Raw genomic sequence first — 25,053 nt, forward strand, 5'->3', positions numbered from 1 at the left:
GTTTAAAATTTTCACTGTATTGTACCACAAAGAGTTTAAGTTTGGCTTGCCCAAGGAACCTAGACCTTGCAGAAGGAAAGCTTTGTACCTTATGAATGGTAATGAATACTTCCCCAGAGAAACCTTGTTTTCAGTGTCTCTGCAAATTTAAATACACTTACTGCAGTTTCTTGAAGTTGTAATGTAGACAAACATGGCTCATTGCCAGGAACAGATTATTTGGGGGGATTCAGTGCCTTAATGACAGGATAAATAAATTTTCTTTTATGTTTATGTCTAACTGCATCTTACAGGGTCAAGAGAAATATGGGTTATTAAACGTGACAAAAATTACAGATAATGGGAAGAAAGTTCGGTAAGTCTACCCTGAGACTCCTAGAAGTATGTATGCATAAGAGTTTGTGTAAGGTTTTTGACTTTAGTGTTTACAGCATATCAATTCTTGCTTTGTTTGTTTGTTTGTTTGTTTGAATTAGCCCTATTTATGTATGTACCACCCAACATTTCCCTGTTCCGAATTAAAGCATGCAATTCTGCCAGTGAATTAAAGATACTTTTAGGACTTGAGAGAGCCAGAGGCTGGTGTATGCCAGGTCTCTGGAGAACCTGCAGCTTGGCTACTGTCCATATCGGGCTGTGATTTCATGATGGCACACTGATGACAGAGGGCTTTTAAAAATCGGGAACCCTTGTTAGACAAAGAATCTATCAAAGCAGGTTATACATATAGCCTGTCTCTTTACTTTGAAAGAATCAGTGTAAAAAGGGTCTTCAGGCTTTCATTTCATGTCCCTTAATGTCTAAGGAGTGTACATTATGTGCGCATAACTCATTCTAACACATCACCTGTGAAGGGGTTCCAGTACAACATATCACCAAACACTGGTGTGCCCCCCTCCCCGCCATGGGTAATGACTTCATTTCTCATTTCCCTCATCTGTCCCACGGGGAGGCCTTTACAGCATAAATCATAGTAGATAATGCTGTGTAACCTAAATTCTACTGTTTTGCAAATAGTCAGTATCAAATATTGAACAAGTATGGCTCTTTGCTTCATCTAATTTAGGTATAGTTCCCCCCTTTTTTGTTTACATTTAATTTTTTGAATTTAATCTTTTAGATCTAGTATTGTGTATATCTAGATCCATGTTAGCTGGCCTCCTTCTCCTGCAGGTTTAATTGGTAGCGTAGCTGATAACTAAATGGTTAACATAGCTGGTCTTCTGGAGTCCCTCTGAGCCAGTCCAGTGCTGCTGGGCAGCAGCTCTCACCCGGAGCTGCTCTTTGCAACCAGTGCCGAAAGCCCACGAGGAGGGTGGGCAGTGGCTCCTGCAAGCTGCCACTGTACAGTATATACTCACCACTTCTGCGGCACGCTCCTGGGGCATCATTGACCTGGATTACTGGGCTACTGTACAGAAAGAAGCAATGTGGCCATCCTGTCACTTAGAGCTGTTCAGTAATAACTTAGGTTTGGGCAGTGGGAATAAGCTGTTGAGGCTTGACAAGCTTTTTATTTTTTTTAACCCCAGCAGGACAGGTACTCAAGCATAAAAACAATTTGTCAGACAGCTGGAACAACTCTCAATTTTATAGATACGTAACATTTTATTGCCGAAGTGGTCATTTGCATCCCAGTTAAGGGTGAACAGTGACGAGTCGGTTTCAGAATTGTGCAGTACTTTGATATAATCTGTTTGGTTGAGTGTTCCTCTTTAAAATTATACATGTATGGTGTTTCTCCTGCTGAGTTGCTTTTGCTACTAATGAGCTTTCTTTGGTTTAGGCTTTGGTCAGGCTGGGACTATTAGTATATGGTCCCTTTTACAAATATAATAGCAATTAACACTTACTGATGGCACTAATGACTGGATATATGGTTGAGTATATTAACACACAGGTCAGATGGCCAACAATATTGACAGCGCAAATATCTACTCTCCAAGTCAGTGTATCTGATACTTCTTTGCAAATATTTGCAGAAAGAACTGGATGTCTTCATGGGCAGTGTTACAAGGTTCATCATTGCTGTTCACTAAAACCCAAGGAAGTGGAACTGGCTGGGTAAGCTCAAGAATAACTCCCTCCCTCCTCCCACCCCATTTTAATGTTAATCGCATTAAGCATAATAAAGTCCATGTATTATTTGTAGGGCTTAAATACTAAGATGCATGCATAATTTAGAGGTGGGGGGGAGCGTGTGTGGAAAGCAGTTGGCAGGAAAATAGCTTAATGTAACAATTGTGATGTAGAGTGAGAAGAAAACCGTATGTGCTATCTTGTATTTCAGAAACATTTTTACATTTGATTAAAAAAAGCTGATAAAAGGGTCTTCAGATGTCCTGTAGCTTATTTTAATTAAATGAAAAGTATGTAGGCTGAAATTTTTACTCCGGACCAAGTATTTTTGTGTTCCTTATGAATGTGTTTGTCTAAAGGGTTCTTTTGTCTTACTGTTCTTGGTTATCTTTCACAAAATCAAGGTAATTTTGAATGTGATATATATAATAAAGAAGCTTGGCTTGTTGCATTGGAATATCTGAATAATACTGTAAGTGGAAAGAGCTCTAATAGTGGATGTGTAGGCAGGAGTGCTTTGAAGCTCAAGGGAGAAGGTGTGCTTGTAGTGTTGCTGTCTTACATATCATTTACTCTTTGCTGTTGTGAATTCCGTATTTTGTTTTATAGCTATATAATGCATTACAAATATTTGTATCTATTTTGATACTCCCCAAATAAGAACCAGTTGTTTGATATTAAATTCAAGATGATAATAGTTCAATTTTTATATTATCTCTGGCTTAACAGCATTTATAATTAAATTGACTGCATTTATCCAGCTGCATTCTTGCATTAATGGGCATAGAAATGGTTATTTATCTATTCACCCACTTTGGGAATTCTGATTTTAAACTACATGTGGATGTCCTATAATAACTAACGGAAGGTCAGATACACTATCGATTATTCCAGCAAATTGTCATGCTAATTCCAACAAAACTGTATGAATGTTATATGCTCTTCTGCCATGCTTTACTGAACTTTCTACTTGGCTCACTTTCTTTTTTCGTCTTTTTCCTTGTTTTTGTTTTGGGGCAGTATTGAGTTGGTATTGACTATTCTTTTCTAAAGCATTAAGTTCATTTCAGAGTTGTAAATGTCATTTTCTGCCCTTCTGCTTCTCTTGAAGGGATGGCTGCAGAAAATGGGTGAGGGCAGATGAATAACAGTGGGATAGGAGAGAATGGAAAGAATAAGGTTGGGCAAGATGGTCAAGCAGAAGGGAGAGGAGAAAGGAAGGAAAAAGTAAAAATGGTATGAAATAATGTAAATTACACCACTCTATGGTAGGAAGTGGATGTTGTGACATAGAGATCTGCTCACACCTTAAATGGGAGAAGCAGGTGTGCAGAAAAGAAGCAGCACAGCAAACTGAATGGAAATGTGTATACATCTGAAAGTAACTAACTTTCCCACCTGGAAATGTTAGGAGACTAGGTAAATGTAAGTAGTATACTCATGAGTGAGAAAAGTATAACAATAGATAAGTGTACAGAACTTGTGAATTACCTTTGTATATAACTTTCATAATAAAACATGTTGAAGAAATATTGGCATACCTTAGAAGTTGAGCTTTGAAGCAAGAAATACTGGGATTAGGAAAGTGATTTAAATTCATTGCTCTGCCTCCCTTCGTGTCCTTCAACCATTGTCCATAGTTTAGTCAAGTTCAGTTTCATCAACCGACTTGATAAAACAGAAAATCCTGGGCTTGATATTTAGTCTCTTTGCATAAAGATTATTACTACTTTTTTCAGCACACTAACATTAATGTTACCATACCCAATAAGTACTTTAATTTTATATATTTTATCTGGAAAATAAATTATTTCACCTGAATAATCACTCAAGTTTCAGAGATTTGATTACAGCTACCAGTATTCTTATTCCAAATTTAGCCATAGATCAAAAAGCATGTTGATTTATATCATTAAAACACACGCTAAGCTAAGAGTCTGTTTATAAATGTATGATATTGTTAGGAATGTATGTGTACTGGATTGAATTATTTGTAAAGGAGACTCATGCAACTCTGCTTATTACTTAGTGAGGCTAATGTAAATTCTGTTGTACCTTCCAAATAAATGCATTTGGTGGGGGGAGGGGGGTTATCATTTAGATAATTTAAGTACAGCAAAAATATGGTCACTGTATGATAAGAATATTTCTGTGTGAGGCTCAGGTCTCTGTACTGTCAGATATCTAAGTACTGTCAGCAAAATAAACATTAGCAATATGGATAAAATAAACAGAAGCTGAAAATGTTAAGGGAGAACTTCTTTCAAGGACTTTGTGTTGCATATCTCTTGGCCTACTCACAATTGGCTTGGTAGATACGTAAATATTCAGTGCACACGCTATTTATTTTGGGCTTGGGAAATATTTTGGGGGGTATTTAAAACTGAGATCTGCATCAATATTTTTATGATGCAATCAAATCTAACGGTCTTTCATATGGTAAGAATTACATTTTATCTTCATCTTAAGAGAATAATTGTTTAGCACTTGACCGGTGATTGATATAACCATATCTTTTTTTATGTGCATTGTTTTGTGACTTCATCACTCTTCTTCCTTTTTCTTGTCAAGTCATTTTGCCAGCCGGGCTCAATTCCTGAGCTCTTGCTCTCGCTGCTTTCTTCTTGGAAAAATGCTCTCAGTCATCGGCCTGCTGTCACCTATGTATACTCTGACCAAGTTTCAGCTATCACTGTATGTTTTCTTGTTGCATGCCTCTTGTCACTGTAAGGCTGTTTGCCGCTAATCTTGAAAGTAAACTTGAACTTCCCCAATGTTTGTTTTGTCATTTCATGTAACACCTCATGTATCCTGTTTGCTGTTTTGTGAAGGCTGTCTAAGGAACAGATTAACACAAGTGATTGTAATGATCTCATAATTATTCTAATGGAACAAACTGCAAAGATTATCTGGTTCATCAGTGCCAGAACTGAATCCCAAATTTGCCTACTGTTTGAATCATTAGTGTCTTGACTAATAAAGAGCATGATACAGTCAGTTTTTAACAGATATTTTATGTCTAATTCTTTCTAACACAACTAATTTAGTATGTTTGTAAGATACCTGTGATGCCTTTGATATAATGATGTACGTGATATTGGTTCATTATGGCTATAATTAAAATACCTGAAAATAAGCCTTATTCCTAAGAAGATGAAAGAAAAAGAGCTCAAGGATGTTCTGTTTATATATCAAAGGCAGAAAGCTGATGTAAATTGTGGGATGCTTTACTTGCAATTTAAGCATCTGTAGATAGTTATATGGTGTAGGTACCAAGTGCAGAAATGCTGCTTATCAGAAACTGATACGGTAGTGTGTTGCCAAAGGTGGGTAAGGAAGCATTTAGATAATAACGTTAGTAGTGGAAGAATGAAACAGGCTGACTGGCTGTGCAGTTGGTTTTTAATCTCTCTTTTTCAGTGCTTTAATGTAATCGGAATCAAACTAAAGCTTACGTGGAGAAAATCATATAGAAAACATTAAAAGCAGTGTCTCAGTTTGGCTTCTTGAGGACTGAAGCTTTGGTGGCTTATAAAATCGTTTTAGCATCTTGGCTGTATCCCTCTGAAAAGTAGGAAGAGAGCTACAAATCTGGAGTTTAGTTGGGATTCCTGAGGCTTAGGATGACCACTCTGGTGATCCCTGCATTGTTTTTCTGGGGGGCCAATAACTGCAGGCTTATTTAATTAACCTTGTGCAAAAAATGATGCAGCTGCCTTTCCTTTTGTCTTCAGATGCATTGCTGTGTGTGTGGAAGCTCAGGCCAGACAATTTGTACAAATTTTGTATTTTTTAAAATACTGTTATCTATAAGGAAATTTGTGGACTTCTTTTTATATATATATACATATATATATATATGTTATGTATAACATATATATATATGTTCTTTCAGAGAAATTTAATTTTTCAAATGTTGAAAGAAAGCCTCTCTCAAGTTCTGGTGTGAAAGAGCTGTAACATCCATTGCAGCTTCATAAAACACAACAAGTAGTAATTGCTTAGAAAGTTTAATCTGCCAAACTTCTGTAATAGCTGCATCTCTTCAATATTAAGTATGGCGGCAGTGGTAAATCAAGAAGTGGGTGAACTTCTCAATTAAACATTAAGGAGATAAATGCTCTTCAAGCTTGAACTGTGCAAATTCATTTTACTCTCTTATACCGCTGTGTTTATATGCAAAGATGCTATATGTATATTACTACAATTCATCAGTATTCCATAGCTGAGCATACAGGAGCTCAGATGATTATTGTGAAAAGTTTGGATTGCAAATACTTCCATCAGAGTCAAGCTGCAAAACTTTCTTCTGTCATTTTGCTGTGACCATACAGAATAAGTATGATTCTTCAATGGCATCTTTGAAAATATTAGTCACTCCAGATACTTTTCTGTACTGATAAATGCATCAGACATCCTGGAAATATATGGAAATTACTCCAAATTGTTAGTCTGAATTACGCTAGGTGACTACTGCAGATCATATTTTTGCATGTGCATTTCAGTTACATCAGTGAAAGGAGAGGGGAACAACAGTCTGGATTTAAAATAAGAATTAAATTGAATTCCAGTTGCTCAGAAAAGGTAGAGATAAGGGACATGGTGTTCATATCGAAAAAGTATTTTACTAAGTTTCAAACCTGTTTAGTAGCAGTTCAGTGATTTTGGAGAAACTTCGTGTGTGTGTTATTTTTGGTCACCTGCCACAGCTGATTATGATATAAAAAGCACAATACAGCTATTGGAAACTGTATGGATAACACAAACCGGTGAAAGATTTGTCTCTCTGAATGCTGATTTTTCTTTCTTGCCAAAGCTATTAAGTTTGGAAGCTTGTTACCAGCCACAAGGAAGCATCTGTCCCCTCAGTACTATTTCTACCTTCCATCCATACGTGAGGAAGACTTGGAATTAAGTGTTCTGCACAACTCTAACCAGGAACAAAATAATGAGAACGGCAGGTGTCATATGTACATGCCGAAGTCTTGCCATAAGCAATACCCGATTCTGTTTCTGAAGGATGCTGGTTAAAATGTACCACAGTACCAACTGCATCGCTCGCCCTGTGGAGGCTTCCAAGGCTCATCAGAGAAACTCCTGCAAGACTGAAGAGGCCTTTTATCTATTGGTGTCAGCACAGATCTTCAACATGGCCCTTAAACTGCTCATATCTACCGTGTCTGAAGGGGGGGAGGGGGAAGAATCTATTCTCTCTAAAAAGTAGAAGTTACTTCCGGCATGGAAATAGTGTAAACAAATCTCATCATTCAACCCCTCCCTCCAACAAAAAACCCTCAGAAGTGAGCGTGGAACGGCTTCATATGTAGGTCAGCTGGCAGTGTCACGATTAGACCTCTCCCCTCATTTTGTCTCAAAGTGCTTTCTTTTCCAAACTGCTCAGGCAGCTGAAAAGAGGAATCAGTGAGAACTGAATTTATCCTGGCTAGTGTTTACTTTGGCAGTGCACTCTGCTTTGGGAAAGCAGAATTTATGACTGGGTTGTAGCAGATGCTAAAGAAAAAGATTTTCTCTCTACTGCTCCCAATAAAACCTGCTTGCCTCAGGAGCATCCAGTTGCCTTCAGTTAACCCTTGTACGCAGCTGAGCAGCTGTATAGTGGATTTGCTCCTGGAAGGTTTCAAGGAGTGAAATGGCTGCTGGCTTCTCATTTTCACAAAAAACCCCACAGGCCATGATAAGACTGCTCTGGTGCATCAGAGAGATACTTGCTTGCCATAGGGACTGCTGGATCCTCATGAGGGAGTAATTAATGACTGTGCTGACTGTATCTTAATATAATGTGTTGAAACGGATCCTGAAATGCATGGATTTGGGCTATTAAATAATAGCCTTTTTTTAAAATGGGACACTCAACATACAAAAAGGAGCTCTTAATCAGAAGATGTCAGTTTTGTGCAGATATGAAAGAGGGAAATTTGGTTGACTTCATGTTGCACTGGGCAGGGTATTTTTAGAGAAAGAAGGAAGTTACGCAAGGCACTCATCAGATTTTGCTGCAGTATTGCACGCAGTTCTGCTTGCCGGGGAAAGTGACTTTAGTTTAGTGAAAATGCAGAGGACACTCTTGGGATGATTAAAGAAATACAAGATCTTTTTTTTAAATTGAATTTGGGTTATTTAACCAAGGTGAAATGTTAGTTAATGTTGGAGAGGAGCAAGTCAAAAGTCAAGAAGAAAGAGAACCTCATATTTTGAAGGATAATATTAAGTTGTGAAGCAAGTACATGTGGTCATGAGTAAACTTACAACAAAAATCTTTAGGATTTGTTTAACTCTTCAACGTGAAGTTCCTGAGTGGTCTTCCAAATGTACAGGGCAGAAGAGACCTAAAAAGGGAAGCTCATAGGACAGGCTGATTGCTAAACTGAGAATTTTTTTGAACAAGGAAATTAAGTTGGAGTATATGATATACTGGTGTATCAAGGAGGTTTGTAGGGAGGCTGGATTGTTTGCACTGTGGGTCCCCCCCCCTGCCACTGCTGAGGGTGTAGCACTGACTGTGTGACGGAGCTGGGGAAGACCTCCTCTCCCCCCTCTGATAAATGTGGCTTTGATTTTGGGGGGGTTTGTGCCTGTCTGAGATGCTAAAGGATGCCAAAAAAATGGGCAGGGTGCATTGGTGTTTCAAGGGGCGTCCTGGTCTTGCCATCCTGCTTGGCATTCAACAAATTAACATACTGGAAGTCAGGAGGGAAATTTTCCCTCTGGTCAAAAGAGTAGCGACTGTTACGGTTTTTGTTGTTGCTGTCTGACTTCCTTCACAGCAGATCATCTCCTGTGCTGCCCAGTGTCGCCTGGGAGGCTCTTTAACAACCTGCAGAGGGCTCTGGCACTGCTCTCCTCCTCTTTCCAGTCACAAACACTATAAATAGGTGTTGGTCTATTGCAGCATGTTTCAAGACTGTTCTAGGCTGTCCAGCAGTGTTTTGTGGCTGGTGTACTTTGGTCCTACGTGAAGCAGCTGTGTGAATCTAACTTAAATGGATAGGTGTTGCGTGGTTGCCCACAACTGTGAGGACAGTTCATGTATCCATGAGCGCCGTGTCTGAGCAGGGCCTCTGGCAAAAGCTGTGGGGTGGTTAGTCAGAAACCACCTTGGATGAGGAATCTGAGAACCATGTTAGAAAGCTGACTTGTTTTTCAGGTGCTAATTTTTTTTTTGCATTGGGCAAACTTGAAATATTCCACTAGTCTGATATTTTAAAGGTAGAATAAGGAAGTTAGGACGCTACTTTCCATTCTGTATCTAATTGCTGTTAGGAACCAAGGGAGGAGATTTTCTGGGATAAACGGCCTATCTAAAATATAATTAGCATTAGTTAACGTCCTTGCTGGGAATTTAATTAGAAGCAGATTAGTTCTGTGGTCTAAAGCAATTTTTCTCACCTTACCTAAGTTCCTCTTGACCAGAACGGAAGCCTTCTGCTTGCAGCCAGGAGCTTGTTCTGGAGCTTAAGTCACACAGAGCCATCACACAAAGAGCATTCACGCAGCAAACCTTTTTTTAAGAAATAGAGGACAAGCTTTTTGATGAATCTGATGCTACAAGCTCCCCCTAGGCTTGGTACAGCATGTAGTTTCTGTACCAAAACCAACTGGCTTATAGCTTTGCCTAGTTAGTTATTTACCTATTTTATTCAGAGCTATTTTTTTGTTTGTTTGGATCACTAAATTGCTTTCCTTGCTAAATGGCACCTTAAAGCTACACTGTGTAGGATGAAATTCTAGTAAGTGTTTTAAAAATTTACTGAGGATAAATGTAAAATTAGGAGGAAGAAATAGCTCACTGATGATTTCAAATTGTTGGAAGGGTTGCTTGTGAGCTAAATGCTTTTTTTTATCACTTGGTTATTTGATGTTTGTGTAATAGCTAGACAGTGAAATTGATTATTTTTTACTTTCAAGGATATGCTGCAGTACTGCATTGGAAGCACTGAAGGAAAATATGAAATAAATTTAATGTAAAAAGCATTGTTGAATTTAGTAAAAGAAGTCTTCTGAAAATGTAAAAGCTGAAAGCTTTGAGTGCAAGAGCAATGCCTTGTGTATAAGAGCATAGTGATTCCTATCTAGCAAAACTACTACTTCTGATTGGATGTTTTTGCTTTTACGTACGAATGTTGATTAACTGACAGTATAATTTTTGTTAAACTGTTTGTTAGCCAGTTTTTTTTTTTTTTCTTTTTTTTTTTTACGTTTTGGACTATCTTGACTAAAGTCTACTATAAGAAAAAATGGCTGGCATTTGGTTGGCATTTCAAGTTATTTAATTTTAAAAACTTTAAGCTGAGTAGCTTTAATTAGGCATACTTAGAGGATTTGGCTTTTTTTTCCTTCTTCTTCTTTCCTGCTATCACCTCTGGTTTGTGGCAAAGTACTGTTTTTGGGTTAAATTGTGTAGACTGCAATTAAAATGTGTTATACTTAGAGAATTTCAAGACTTGGTATGCATTAGGAGTTCCTTTTTAAAAAATAAATTCATCATCATTGTTCCTTTTATTTCAGAAGTTCGGCGTCAATCAGTCTAAGCCAGAATTTACTGTGGATCTCAAAGGGGCATTGATTGACTGGGCTTCAAAGGACAAATCCAGCAAAAAGAATGTTATTGAGGTGAGTTATTTTATATAAATGCAGAATTACTTGTACTTAAATATACTTTCCCTAAATCTAAAACCTTCAGTTTGCTCAGTTCCAAAATTCTATATATTATCTTGTGTCTCAAATATATGTGTAAGCTTATATTAATACTTGCAAGGGCTGTGCATTCTTAGTGTACCTATATGGGATTTAGTTTTGAGTTGTAGATAGAGTGTTACTGTTTTTATTGGTAAGTGTTCTTGAGCTGATATTTATTATCTAAAAGTTATGCCAGGTAGAAGTTTACACTGTCTTAGATAATTTCACTCGAATTCTAGCATGTTTACCAAGTCTGATGATGTCTCTTTTTGTTTCTTTAAAGCTAAAAACTCGCCAAGGAACTGAGCTCTTGATTCAATCCGATAATGACAGCTTTATTAATGAATGGTATAAAGTTCTGAATTATACCATCAACAACCAGGTATGTGCTTGAATCGTGAAGGCCCTGTTTTCAAGGTGATGGTATTTAGCAAAATAATTGGTGTACTATCTACAGGAGTGCTTCGTCTACTTCTTCATTTCCTGATTTTCTTTGGTATGGGCAGGAGGTTGAGGATATGGCAGTTCCTGCTGCTGACTAGTGAAATAAAATTAATAGTGATGAATGAAGAAGGATGGTCCGCTGGACTGAGAATCGGGAGATGTGGACTACATCTCCAGCTCAGAAGTGAGCTTCCTTCTGCGGCCAAATGCTTGTTCTGTCCCAGTGACCTGAAAGGTGCTAATGAAGGGGCACTGGAGGTGAAGGATGACCACAGGAGTGCTTTGTAAAGTACATCAATCAAAATTTGTTACTATTCTTCACTTAAGACTTCACTATTGTGTAAATTGAAAGCCCTGACAAAATGTATTATCTCTTCTGATCAGACTGCATAATGCCAACTTCTTACAAACAGAAAAGTGATCAAGCATTTGCTCTGGATACTGACAAATGAGATTTAACATCTTTGAATTCAGAAAATGGAGAAAAAATTACCTTCATTTCAAGATAGTTTCATGTGTGTCCTTAATTTTTGTGGTTACAGGCCTGGCGGCTGCCCATAAGCTGCATTTTTGTTGACTATTTAGTCTCCAGGCAATGGATAATAATTAATGTTGATGCTTTTGTTGTCAGTCAGCAGCCTTCATTTCTCGTAGCCCTGACAGTGTTTTCCGCATATGAGAACCCAAACGCAGCAGGCTAATATGAATGGTTTAGTTTCTTTAAGTGTTCGGTTTGAGGCCTCTCCTGGTATGAAAATGTCATGAGCATTAATGAGCAAGCAAGGCAGTCACTCAACAGTAGCTTTCCCCTGTTTGATCCATGTAACGCAACTGCTGTTTCGGCCCTGCTTTAGTGTATATGAAGATGAGAAGACATAATTTGGACAGGAATGAGGTATTACATTTTAGATTGAGGAGGTAAGTGGTAGAATAGGGAGAGTTTTCAGCACTCTTGATGAAATGTGAAGTATTACTGGCAGGTGGTGGTAGCTGAAAGACCGAAGATTACAAAGGAAAAGATAAAAGGTATTTTATTAGATTACCTGATAATTCGGAGCACTGAAGCTTTCGAGCACACAAATCCTTCAGATCTGAAGCAAATTTCAAATTGATGGTGGTAGTGGCCATAAATACCTTTTCTGGAATGGCTAGTTCCAGTGTGGTGAAATATTCCTCAGAAGAAGGTTGTTACTTAGCGTCCCAAAGGAGCAAAGAAAGAGACTAGAACCTGTTATGTCAATATGCGGTGCAAGAGGAATATCTGTAAACCAGTCTGTGAATATTGTAGCTGTTGTTTTACATACAGAAGCTTCCAAGTTACTAGATTACACTTGTTCTGTAATATGAATATATGGTGATTTTTCTGAAGCAAATTTAATAATCCTAAAATGCTTTGAGGCCTCCTGAAGAGAATCCCGTCCAAATGATCTCAGTGGTGGAGGAATCCTTAGCTGGGACATTAACTGGGAGGCTGATTATACTGACCTTTTGGCATGTAAAAGGGCTTTCCAAAGCTTTTGAAAACAACTAAGAAAGAGGGCTGGTTAAAGCTAACATTGCCCTTCAAATTAAAGTGCAACTTAGTTGATGTGTTTATGCTTTTACTTATTCAGTGGTCTGAAGTATGCAACACTGCAGTATTTTTAAAATAGCCTTGCAACAAAAGATAAGGTCGCACGGACAGATTTTTGTAGTAGTGTAGAAGTAGAGTCCGCTATAGTGGAAGTAAGGTAAGAAATATGCAATTGCATAAGTGAGCATGGTACCGAGGCCAAAGGAGGTTGTTTTATCTGGTGAATAATACATCTGAGGTCACATGTGAAGTATAGGTATCAAGTTGCAGGTACACAAACCCTTCAGATCTGAAGCAAACTTTTTTTCAGAATTAAGTTTGCTTCTGATCTGAACGATTTGTGTTCCCACTAGAACAGTATCTACATCTTTGCTTGACTATGTTTGTTACATTTTATCAAAAATATGTTGAAAGAACAGTAACATGCAGGACAGCGATTTTAGATTCTGATATATTTGCTTTGTCAGAGTGATTTCAGTGTGTGTTGTGACAATAATGAAAGTTTCCAGCTGGCATTTCTATTTTCTGTCGCAGAGAATTCTAATTGCTGAAATTAAAAATAGGGTAAATGCTCAAGAAATGTTTTTTTAGACCTTATTAAGTGCAAGACCATGTAAATGAAATAGTTGATGTTTGTCTACTGGATTGAAAAAACACTTAATATATTGTTCACTGGTTGACATGACAGTGTTATCGTTAAAGGCTGGTTGTACTTCAGTGTCCAGCAAAACTTTCTCTTGGCCAGTGAGAATGGTATCGCCTGTGAAGATATTTTTAGCATCTAGAGTTCAGGAAGGAACCAACTGACTATCATTAAAGGGAAAAAAGGTATACTGAAGAACTCTACAAGAAATGCTGTTGTTCATGCTGTGTTCTATGTACTGACAAACTGACCACTGTATCTTTTTAAATCAATAGGTCATAGAGCCTGATGAAGCATTAGAAGATGAAGTACCAGATTCCCCTGGGGTAGAAAAACAAGACAAAGAGAAAGAGAACAAAGACTCTAAGAAACTTCGTTGTAAGTTTAAAAATTTCTAGTGATGGATTTTAGTTGTGCCTAACAAATTAAGATTAGAAGTGGATATAAATTAATAATAATAAAAAAAAAACTCCAAAGAACTATTAGTACACAGAAAGGAAAAAAAGTCATGTTTTTTTTTTTTCCTGACTTCAGTGTCATTAATAGAAAAGAAGAATTCCAAAGGCCATTGAAAATGAAACTACTCAAGTTTGGAAAGAGGCTTTGATATAGTTTACTCTATAGAGTAGTGCCAGTTAGCAACTGTTCACTCATGTTTACTTAATAATACTTAAAAACAAAGAAACAGAAATGCCAAACATCTTTAGTGCTTACTATAGCACAAACAATAGGAGAAGCTGACAGTAGTAAAATGTATTATTTTCAAGGTGTTGTCAAATGCACAGAAATAAACAGACATTTTTTATCTAGCTTTTAAAAATGAAATTGGATAAGACTTTCTGACCATTCACATATTCAAGTCTGATTCAGATTATATTCCTTAGTTTTTGTCTGTAATACAGCATCTGTAAATATTTTCACTGTTACCTTTTAACTTATGCTGCAGTTTCACTGAGTTGCTAATTCATGTTATAACAGCTCATTTAGAGAAACTAATAAATTTTAATTACTTCTTCAGAATTGAGAAATTAATTTCTCTGTTCCCTAGCCACAGAAATATATTAATCGAGCAGACTATTTTCCATCTTTGGCTTCCTGGCCTTATACTTAATTTGCAAGAAGAGGCAGGACTAGATCTGAAACCCAGTTGTATTTTTAAAATGTTGTGCTCAATTTATACGCGTCAGTTACCATTTAGTCAGTGTTACAAGCAACACTTTGTTTTATAGGAGTTTTGGAAAGGTGTTGTTTCTTGGTAGTTTGAAAAATGGATAGTATGTACAAGGAGTTCCAGAAAGTAAGCAAAAAAAAAATGTGGATGTAATGCAGATCTGAACAGGTTTTTTTGTTGATGTGTTTGAGCTTTAATTTTAAAATTTTTTTCTATTGCTTTTTTGGCAGATAGATGCAATGTTAACTTTGTGGGTATTCACACTAAATGCATTTTTTTCCAGCAGTGAAAGCACCTAGCAGTATAGATTCCACAGAACAGAAGAAGACCAAAACAAAGCTGAAGAAATTTCTTACACGGCGCCCTACGTTACAAGCTGTCCGTGAAAAAGGCTATATTAAGGGTAAGTGAACCTTTTAAATAAAGGAAATAGTTTGAAAAGCTGAATTGAAATTCAGCTGTGAAATGGGATTTAAATGATCTTGTTTTAGAGTAAAACATGTACATAGTTGGCTAAACAAAAGTCTAGGTTGTATAGTGGAATTGGTGATTGTTGTTCCTCTGAGCAATGCTGCTAGCTGCTAAACTTCATGGAGGATATTCTTTTCTTTAGCTCATTAGTGGCAAAACTGGACTGAAAAATGAGGGCCCAGGTGCCTGTCTGGACTTGGAATGCTTCTGAACTAGAAAGTCCACTTGGTCTGCTGTGCTGAGCAGGAAATTTTGGCTAGCCAATAATCATTTGTCCATACAAGGGAAGGAAAAGTTGTTGTTTTCAGGATGGGGCTGAGCACACATGCATGTTTTCATCTGTTTCACAGGGTTTTTTGTCAGTCTGAATGGAACCAGACAATCGTGTCATCTCTTAAGAAATTACATATTCAGGCAAACAGGGTGAGGCTAAAGGAATCTTGACTCAATCTCCCTCCCTCCCTCCCTCCTCTCCCTCCCACCCAAACCATTTTTTGAATGTGCACACTTTCTGAAGTGTTTCACAAATACTAAGTTTTGAAAAGATATTCTTGAATCAAAACCTACGAAGGAACTGATAGTTTAATGTATAATTTCGTTTGTCACACTTGTAGAAACTTTAAAAAAGAGTAGTATACGCACACGTTCAAGTTAATATGTTTGTGTAAATTACTGACTTGATACTCTATAACTTCATTTATTTGTGTGCTTTAGCAGGACTCTGTAGGTGATGCTCTGTTAGGATCAAAATAGCACAGGGGTAGGCAAATTTCAGGCTAAACTGTGCTGTGATTTGCCTAAGTATACATTTCAACCAGTGTGCTTCTGTTACATGTGACATTTGATACATTTGTGTATCTGCAAATGGGAGTTTAACTATCATTGTGAAATTTTTCTTTAGAATAAGAAGGCAGTATTCCCAGACTTCACCTTTTTACTCTGCTTTGCAGCTTAGAATTAATATCAGGACTTTGACTTAACTTCTGATATCAACAGTGAACACTAAGCGAAGTTTATGTACACATGCATGCTGATGGTTGGATATTTAATGAAGACATAAAGGACTGAAGAGTTTGTTTTTATTTAAAAGCATGGTGTAAATTTTGAAAGTTGGATCTGTGCTGTACAGTTTTACATTTACTGTTTGTAGTGAAAAATACAGAAGTCTATTTAAAAGTGCATTTTTGTTGCTGCTATAAAACAAACTTAGTAAACTGAAAACTTGGTAAATCCAATATGAGTCAAAAAAATAAGTTCTAGAAAAAGCACTTGAGATGCATTAAGCAGAGAAGTAACTGTTACTTGTGTTACATGGAAAAACAAAACTACAAAAGTTACTTTAAGATGGGAAGAATAAGTATGACTTCTGTATATGTGGAAATTTAATGTCAGAGGCAGTGGTAGCAAATCATTTTTGTTACATACCATATCTTCTCGTGCTACCTAATCTGCATTGCTTTACGTGCTCCAGCTTCTTGCTGGCCTTGCTTTCTACTGCTTGGGCTTTTTTTTGTCTCTTTTTACCAATTCTGCTTTTACAGCTGGCTGCTTGAGTAGCAGCAGGAGAACTGAGGTGTTTTAGGACACTGGCCTTAATGCATACAGCTAATGATAGCATTGTATGCAAGTTTTGGTGTTGTATATCTGGTTTGGTGCGCTGTCTGGATTTCCCAGAGCAGTTCTTGGATTCAAGCGTTATTAGATGGTCTGCTTAAGCTTACTAAACAGGAAAAATGGGCTAGATGCCATTCATGATGCAAATGCAAGAGCATTTCTCCTGAGTGAGCTTTGAAATAGGGCCAACTTGATATTGCAAAGTAGTTCACATACATACTTTATTTAAATAAACAAAACAAAACTTTATTCCCTTTATTTTTGTCAGCTATGAAATAGGGCCTCGAAATAGAGAGGTAGTCTCATGGATCTGAACTGGGGAGATAGTCTGTCATTCAAGCATCTTTACAGAAAGGTTGGAGATAGCACTGAAGTCTTTCCCAGACCTAACATAAAATCTGAACAAGAGGAGTTCACAACATTACAAGAATCTGTTCTCTGCCCAGCCTTATTTTCACTTTTGCTTCAGTTTATAGGTTAGTTTATAGAAAACTCACACCTTGGATTGTCCAGTTTTGAAAACAAGTGTCAAAATAATCAGTGTGCCTAAGTGTCTATATTCAGATTCCAATCCTCCAACTGGGTTACCTATGCATAGCTCTGAATGGATGTAGAGGTCCACTGTTTACAAATACATTTAGAAGTTAAAGACTGCATTAAAGCCTTCCTCTGTAAATGAATATCCAGTGGTAAATTAGACAGCAGTTGCAACAAAAGATATATATTTTACAATTTTTTTTCCAAGTAATGCCAACAGTTTCTAAGTTTACTAAAGTTTCTCCTCTCTCTGTTCAGATTGTTAATAAGGATTGCAGTAAATGTATTTTATACTCAACAAGAATTCCGCACAGTAGAATATGTGAATCCTTTACCTTTCTCATTACAATAATGGCTATATGAGTCTTTCAAGATAGGTTAAAATGATTTCTGTAGCTGAAGTTCCTTACTCAAGCACTCACACTTGGATAACTGCTGATACCTTTTCTTACTGGGAGCTGTTGAGAACTCAGACTGTTTTCACTTGAATACTGTGATGATTGTTTGCAGTAGTCTTTGCCCTTTGTAGAAGACTGTTTTAACCTGAACTAGTTCTGTCACTTGAACCCTGTTCTACTGTAAATCTGTCTTTTTAACTTCGTTCCAGATCAAGTGTTTGGTTCCAATCTCACCAGCTTGTGTCAAAGAGAAAACAGCACGGTGCCAAAGTTTGTGAAGCTGTGCATTGACCATGTTGAGGAACATGGTAGGGTGAAATTTTTTTTGTTTCCAAATCTCTTGTGCATCACACTGTCTAATTTTGGTTGTTTTAATCCTTAAAATTCTGTAGATTCCTTCGGAAAAATAATCTGAAACTCGTATCTGTAGCGGTGAGTTACCAAGTGTGGGGAGGTAGGTTGGATCCCCATCCTGGGAGTGGGAGGGAATCTTAAAACTGAGAAATTGGTCTACTCCAGTGTTTTCCAAGATGAGGAGAAGGCAGGGCAGTCTCCTGGCAGCAAGGGTCTGAAGAAAGAGGGGTTAAAAGAAGTAGCAGAAGAGCTCATCTTGTCAGATTTTTTCAGATAAGAGAGACTGTCAAAGCACAGCCATTAATTTTTGGAAGGTTTAAGCATGCTAACAAAATCATTTACATTAAAACTTACCTGAAACAAGCTTTTAGGAAAAAGTTGTACTCTAGCTCTGCATGTACTTTGACTGCCTGAGGACAAGTCTATCCAGTTACACTGATTGCTAGATGACTCTTATCCAAGTTTGGAGACTATCGCTGTCCACATTGACCCAATTTTTATTTGCTTTCATGGAAAATAAGTTTCTCCTGCATAACTGTGAAAGTGCTGTGTTTGAAAGCTACATGTGACATTCTGGATTGTCTGATGTAAAGGACATCTGTGCTTTTTTTGTTAAAACTATGTTGGTTGTCCCTGCTGGATTTGGCTCTGGTCTGGGCTGGTTTTCTTGCTGGTTTCTTGTTGTGGGTGTCATTGCCATCTCTTTGAAAAGATGACTAGGAGTAGATTATGGGGTATCCATAATCATCACTCAAATGCATACCAGTGTGTTAATTTGAGAGCATTCTCTTGAAAATCAGGGTAAGTGTTAAAGGGGAATACTACAAGTGAATTTTAAGGCATCTTCCATGGGAACTTCATTTAGGATTTTGTTGGAACGTGCAGCCTTCTTTCTAAATGTTGTCATTTTATTGTTTAGTGTGGGAAGGGAAGAATAACTACTTTCGTTGTCTCACTCCAGTTTCACAAACTGGCAGCCTGCTTGTAACGGCAGGTGGCTTTTCTTTGGTGATTTGCAGTTTGTGAGAAAGGGTTTTTTGCTTTTTTTTTTGTTGGTGGTGGTGTGTTTTTTTTTTTTTTTTTTTTAAGACAGGATTGCAGTGAAGATAGTGGTGAAGTTTTCCTTTTTTAAATACCTGAGGGGAAGCTGACAGAAATGAACAGCTTTTTCCCCACTTCTCCAACTCTTCTTTCTACCGCCAACACACTTCCAAATCAGTCCTTTCTGTAAAGGAATGACTAGTGGATTGTGGGGAAAAGGGATATGTCAGATGGTGCTGGTAACTGTGCTGTATTGCCTCAGACAACTCCTTGAGGAGCTACAGGGACTAAAGGCAACACTCACCTATCAGTGGCACTGACTCACATGCTGCATTCAAGTAGCATTTCAATTAAATTCTTTTCCTCCTAATCACTTTTGATTATCTGCAGTAGCAACTACAGGGACACGGTTTTTCTTCTTTGCCTGGTTAAGTGTACAATACTGTAAAGGCAAAGACTGTCTGTTCAGTTTTGAAGGCTGTTGGGTAGTGATGAGTGTGCATGCACATCATTCCTGCTCCATGCAAAACCAGTCACTTGTCAACTTTGAGGTGCTCTCTGTGCATGAATTAATTTGATTTTCTTAACTGTACATTAAAAAATGGAACATCCACAAAAATACGTGATCCTTGCATGTTGGACTCCCCATTTCCCCATTGCCTACTTGCCAAGAGCATCTTAAGTGGGACCCCTAATCTCATTGGGAAAACCTGGAGCTGTTGCCTCATTACTTCTGTTCTAACACATAAGAAGTTTGAGAGATTACTTTGAGCTTGATGCAACCAAACTTGTGTCAGCAAACTAAATCTTCTCTGCTGATGTGCCCTGCCCACCGAAAAAGCTACTTTAGCTACAGTTATCGTTGAATCAGGTATTCTGTGTTATCTTCTGTGTGGATTGCTTTTGTTTTTATTTTTGCTAAGCATACCTATAAATAAGCAGCCTAATGCAGATTTTAGAATAAGTGTGTAACTTTGTTGGATTTTAACTTTGTTCTAGGATTAGATGTTGATGGCTTGTATCGAGTTAGTGGCAATCTTGCAGTGATACAGAAGCTAAGATTTGCAGTCAATCATGGTGAGTTTTCTTCAGCTGTACTATTGCATATATCTTCAGCTTGTTTGTTGAAGTTCATAGAAAGCTCAGTAAAAGTTTTTGTTAAAGTGTAACTTTGGTTTTTCATGAGGAATGCTTGGCATCTTTCAAATTAAAATTATTTCTTAATTGCAGAATTTATTGTGTCATAGGTATACATAAGTAAAATATCTAGCATCCTGGGGTTTGGTTGTAACTGGAGCACTAAGAAACTGCTAGAACGTAATCCTAAAGAAAGGTGGTAATGCAATCTGAGGGGAAAAAAATTCAAATTGCTTTCATATCTTGTGGGGGGGGAGCATTAAGCATATTAAGCTTCTGTTAGCTTTAAACTTGTTAGTTAATGCTTTTGGCAAGATTTGGTACTGCCTCTTAGTATGGGGATCCTCAGCTCCTCTTGACCCTACTCTGTATACAAAAAACTCTTCACAGGGAGATAACTTAGTGTTTTGTTTGGTGGGAATTGCTAGGTAACTTGCAGCTAGGAAGAGGACAAGGGCTCATCTGTGATATGTCAGCTCATTTCCTGACTGACAGGGACTGGATGTGTGTCATGGCAGCAGTTTCTGTTCCCCTCTGGAAAGCCCTCATAGTAGGGGAGCTGCACGGGGTGCCAGAGGCAGTTGGGCCACCTCTGTCCATCGTGGCCCAGAAAAGACCCTGTCTGCAAGCAGAGGTGGAATTGCTACTGCAGTTTCTCTCATCTGTCCCTTTCCTGAGCAGTCTGAAGCCCATTTGTCTAAACTGTAGCAGTTCTTACAAGAACTGGCCAGTAGACAGTGTTTTATTTTAGCTCTTCTAAGAGAGCATGGATGGCTATCGTTATAATTCAGCCTTAGGAGCATCTCTCTCAGTGCTCATTCTGAGAAGTAGTCTCCCAGCCAGATACAGAGTCTTTGCATCGCCTTTACACTGCTGTATTTCCAGCAGAAAAGAGGTTGAAGTGGAGTAATTTTTCACTGCTTTAAAAACAATGAGTACAGGAAAGAAGAATAGTTAATTTAAAAAAAGAAAAAAAGGCTTTTATAATTAAATTTCTAACATTCATTATAATTTTCTCTTACAGATGAGAAACTAGACCTGAATGACAGTAAATGGGAAGATATACATGTCATCACAGGAGCTCTAAAGATGTTTTTCAGAGAATTGCCAGAGCCGCTTTTCACTTATCATCACTTCAATGACTTTGTCAATGCAATTAGTAAGTCTGGAAAAAATGCATGTGCTTTTTATATAAATCCTGCTCAATATTCAGAATTCACTTAATTATTTTAGACGGTAAAATGAATGTTTTGATTATGAATATCTGTAAGGCTTACTTAAAATTGCTTGTCAGTAATATACAGTCTGGCCAGGAGGTGGCAGTATACTATCTAATATTAGTGCTGCAAAATGGTAGCTTTTATTTTCAATTTGTTAAGTTTTATGCTAAAGTTTTAAACAAAAATGATGACATATTGCTTCTACACTTTTTTCTCTTGCAGAGCAAGAACCAAGACAGCGCGTCCATGCTGTTAAAGATTTAATCAAACAGTTGCCAAAACCAAATCAGGATACTATGCAGGTGCTCTTTAGACACCTAAAAAGGTAAGTATCAGATGGAAGGAAAAGCTTTGTATTGCTGGTAATCTAAATAATCAAATTAAAACTACTAGCTGATAGTTCCCATTATGTTTTTCTTGAGTATATTGGACTTGATGGAAGTAATATATCAGTCTGTATTTATACAAGCTTGCAGAGAACCAAACCAACTTTAGACAGTATGTGTCATACTTGTGATGTTTGCTGCCAAGTCCTTATGTTAGAGAGATTGTGAGAGTATCAAGAATAGTATTTCAAAACAAAACTTTTCCTTGGAGAAGGGAATCACAGCAGCTGTGTGTCCTAATAGTGAGAGTAGTCATTAAATAAATACTGTGAATACTTACTTGCTTTTGGTCTGTTTCTTTTTCTTGTCATCCCATTTCTCTAATACTGATAAGTCTTTTTTTTTTTCCCCCCCTCCTCTCCTCACTTCTAGAGTTGTAGAAAATGGAGAAAAGAACCGAATGACCTATCAAAGTGTAGCAATCGTTTTTGGTCCAACCTTATTAAAACCAGAGAAAGAGACTGGTAACATAGCAGTTCACACAGTATACCAGAATCAGATTGTAGAATTAATTCTACTGGAATTGAATTCTGTCTTTGGACGCTGACATTTTTCTAAGAGTGGACACTGGAAATGATGAGTTCGCAGCAGTATTCCATCAGAAGTCAAATCTCTCATTATACATGATGTACTATGTTTGTGGACCAAGCAGCAACTTGATTTTGCACTTTTGGGGAGGGGAGAAATGGGAGAAATGTTTGAACAGTTAAATGCAAGTTAAAGAGAACACTTTGGATTTCTTTGAAAAATTCTGTGTAAAAAGTGAATTGAAAAGTTTATAGTTTACCTTTTTTTTAAAGTAACATCTGAAAATTGCAATATAGGTTCATACACTGGATTTCTTGGGAGAGGAAAGGTATTAATCTCAAACTGGATAGTCTGGAATTTTATTTAAAAATTTTTCCACTTGATAGGTAGAAGTCCTGTCAACTGGTTATTAAAAAAAAAAAAAAATCTATGAAGTTGCATCCTAAGCTTATGTATTGCAGCCTACACAAATCTGTGCAACACCTTTCCATGGGGCTTCTGCATGCAATGAATGTCTTAAAGTTGTTCTAACAGTTTGGTTTAGTTATTCAGATCTAATCCCTCATTTGATACCTGTTCTCTTTTTTCCTTTTTTCCCTTTTCCCCTTTTTTTTCCTTTTCTTTTTTTTGTTTTAACTTCTACTTTTTTTTCCTTTTTCCTTTCTGTTCTTTTTCTTTTTTCTCCCATAGTCATTCTGGAACTTCTAAGTTGCTTTATAGAGCAGCACACTATTTCAAACACTGAACTTGTAAGAATATCCAGCAGTGGATATTTCTTTTGTGGCATAATAGAAGTCATATTTAATATACATGTTCCTTTTTTTCCCCAGGATATTTCCTGATTTTTGTGTCATACTGATTTACAGCTAAAATCCTAAGTTAATGCCGACTTTAACACTGTACTGAGTTCTTGGTATAATCCTGTGGTAGTGGAAGTTTCTTGATGTAAATACAGGCTGTCTTTTTGGATTTTGTACATAATTCAGTTGTTGTATAGTTTAAAGACATTCTAGTCACACATTTCTAATCATGGGTAGACTAGCTACAATAGCATAACGTTTCCCGTGGATGTCTGGGTTTCAGCAGCGAAATGGGTTATGGGGAGGGAGGGGGGACCTAACTGTGTGCACTTTTAGATGTTAATTACATTTGCGGGCAAATAACTGTAATGCAAATGGTACTGGAAAAATACTGAGTGTGCTTGCTAAATTGTTAATGCACTACAAGAGGAGCCTTTTAGGTTATTTAATATGTACAGGATACATTAGAAAAATGTATTATGAATTCTAACATCTACAAATAGTGAAACTCATGTTTTGATAGATAGATGTTTGATGGAATCCATGATACTAAATTTAAGAATTTCTTTTTACATTAATGTAGAATTTGTAAAATTGGTTTTGAAAGATTTTGTTACAGGGAGCATGGTCTGCTGAAGATTTTTTTAAATGTATTTTTCTAGACTAACTGCTGTATCTGACATATTTGTTATGTCTAACCTGAATAAAGAAAACCATTAGTTATTTTGCAGTTTGCCATTCCCAGCTCAGACAACGTGGACCCCATTCAAACAGTAAGACTGCTGTATCTTATTGCTTAGCATGGATGCTGCTTACAGCAGAGAGTCGTCATGCCGTATTAGATGAATGCTTACTTTATAACCTGACAAATTTAGGAATCTCCCAGTCCCTTTCTTTTAACAACTTTAACTCTGTTGTAAGATTCAGAGAGGGCAGAAGTGATTTATGAATCTAAATTGGTGGTCTTTAAACCATATCCCAACTTATTTCACATATCCCGACTTATTTCACCTTTGATCTGTTGTATACTTTTCACAACAAAGTTCCACAGCAAAGGGGGTATGTGGTGAAATACTGAAGTGTGATCAGATGAGCGATAGGAGAATTTCATGAACGTAAGACTTGCATGAAATTCTACGTAGATAAAAGACAAGTTACCTTGTGGCTTTCTCACTGTCTTTTTGTGGTAATGGTGAAGTCTTGTGGTTTGTTGCAAAGCAACCTGGGTGAGAATCGTGATAGCTACATCTCAGTGTTGTGTTTCAGTCTCCTGTTGGGCTTTCAAACAGGAACTGTGCTGAGTTGCAGGTGTGCCCCAGTCTACTAGAAAATAAAATGCATTGAAATCTGTTGTTGTAGGGTATTCAAATCCCAACTTCAGTTTTAAAATAAAAACAGAATTCCCACTGTTAAATGAGTGCTTCATTACAGATCACTTTTTCTGTACGAGTGTTTCTGTATTCAAAGGAAGGATGCATTTTTTAAAAACAATTTGATAATGAGGATGAACATAACATTTTTTCTTGTATTCTCATAAAATAAAGCATTTTGTTATTACTATATATAGTTTGTTTTTGTGTAGTAAAACTTGAAGTCTTACTGTTCTCATTATAAGTTTGGCGAGGTGAAAGTGCGTTTTATCATTATTTTATTTTATTGAAGGAGGAGCAGCTAAACACAAACATCCAGGAAAAGGAGGTTGTCCAAGCTGATGGTGTGCTTGTCTTGACTAACTTGAAATTTTGTATGTCAGCACATTAGGTTTCTTTACTAGGTGTAATACATTGTCTTGCTGATCCTACAGTTAGCTTTCTTTTAAAATCAAAAACAGATTTTTGCATGAACACAAGGGAAAGCTGTTTGTATTAGATGAAACATAATTAAATTTAAAGCCCAAACTGAGGAATATATAAACCAGATTTGGCTCCAGTTTATAACCTATTGTAAGGCTGAATATAAA

The 25,053-nt window shown here is 37.1% G+C and overlaps 1 protein-coding gene across 9 annotated transcripts in view; it reads left to right on the forward strand.

Moving 5' to 3' along the window:
* ARHGAP12 (Rho GTPase activating protein 12) overlaps positions 1–24,655 on the forward strand; it is an 85,590-nt gene extending 60,935 nt beyond the window's left edge. For 6 of the 9 annotated variants that reach the window (XM_064505817.1, XM_064505812.1, XM_064505820.1 and 3 more), the window contains 11 exons: positions 294–355; positions 1,983–2,064; positions 10,606–10,710; positions 11,060–11,158; positions 13,712–13,814; positions 14,891–15,010; positions 17,837–17,935; positions 20,022–20,099; positions 21,184–21,318; positions 21,602–21,704; positions 22,138–24,655. In XM_064505817.1, the coding sequence (XP_064361887.1) occupies positions 294–355; positions 1,983–2,064; positions 10,606–10,710; positions 11,060–11,158; positions 13,712–13,814; positions 14,891–15,010; positions 17,837–17,935; positions 20,022–20,099; positions 21,184–21,318; positions 21,602–21,704; positions 22,138–22,312 (1,161 nt within the window). In that variant the 3' untranslated portion in view covers positions 22,313–24,655. The remainder of the gene's footprint in view (positions 1–293; positions 356–1,982; positions 2,065–10,605; positions 10,711–11,059; positions 11,159–13,711; positions 13,815–14,890; positions 15,011–17,836; positions 17,936–20,021; positions 20,100–21,183; positions 21,319–21,601; positions 21,705–22,137) is intronic. The other 3 variants (XM_064505815.1, XM_064505819.1, XM_064505816.1) reach the window with 2 other exon arrangements.
* Positions 24,656–25,053: the final 398 nt, after the last annotated feature.

Source organism: Dromaius novaehollandiae, chromosome 2 (assembly GCF_036370855.1).
Source record: "Dromaius novaehollandiae isolate bDroNov1 chromosome 2, bDroNov1.hap1, whole genome shotgun sequence".
In the NCBI taxonomy this organism is placed as follows: domain Eukaryota; kingdom Metazoa; phylum Chordata; class Aves; order Casuariiformes; family Dromaiidae; genus Dromaius; species Dromaius novaehollandiae.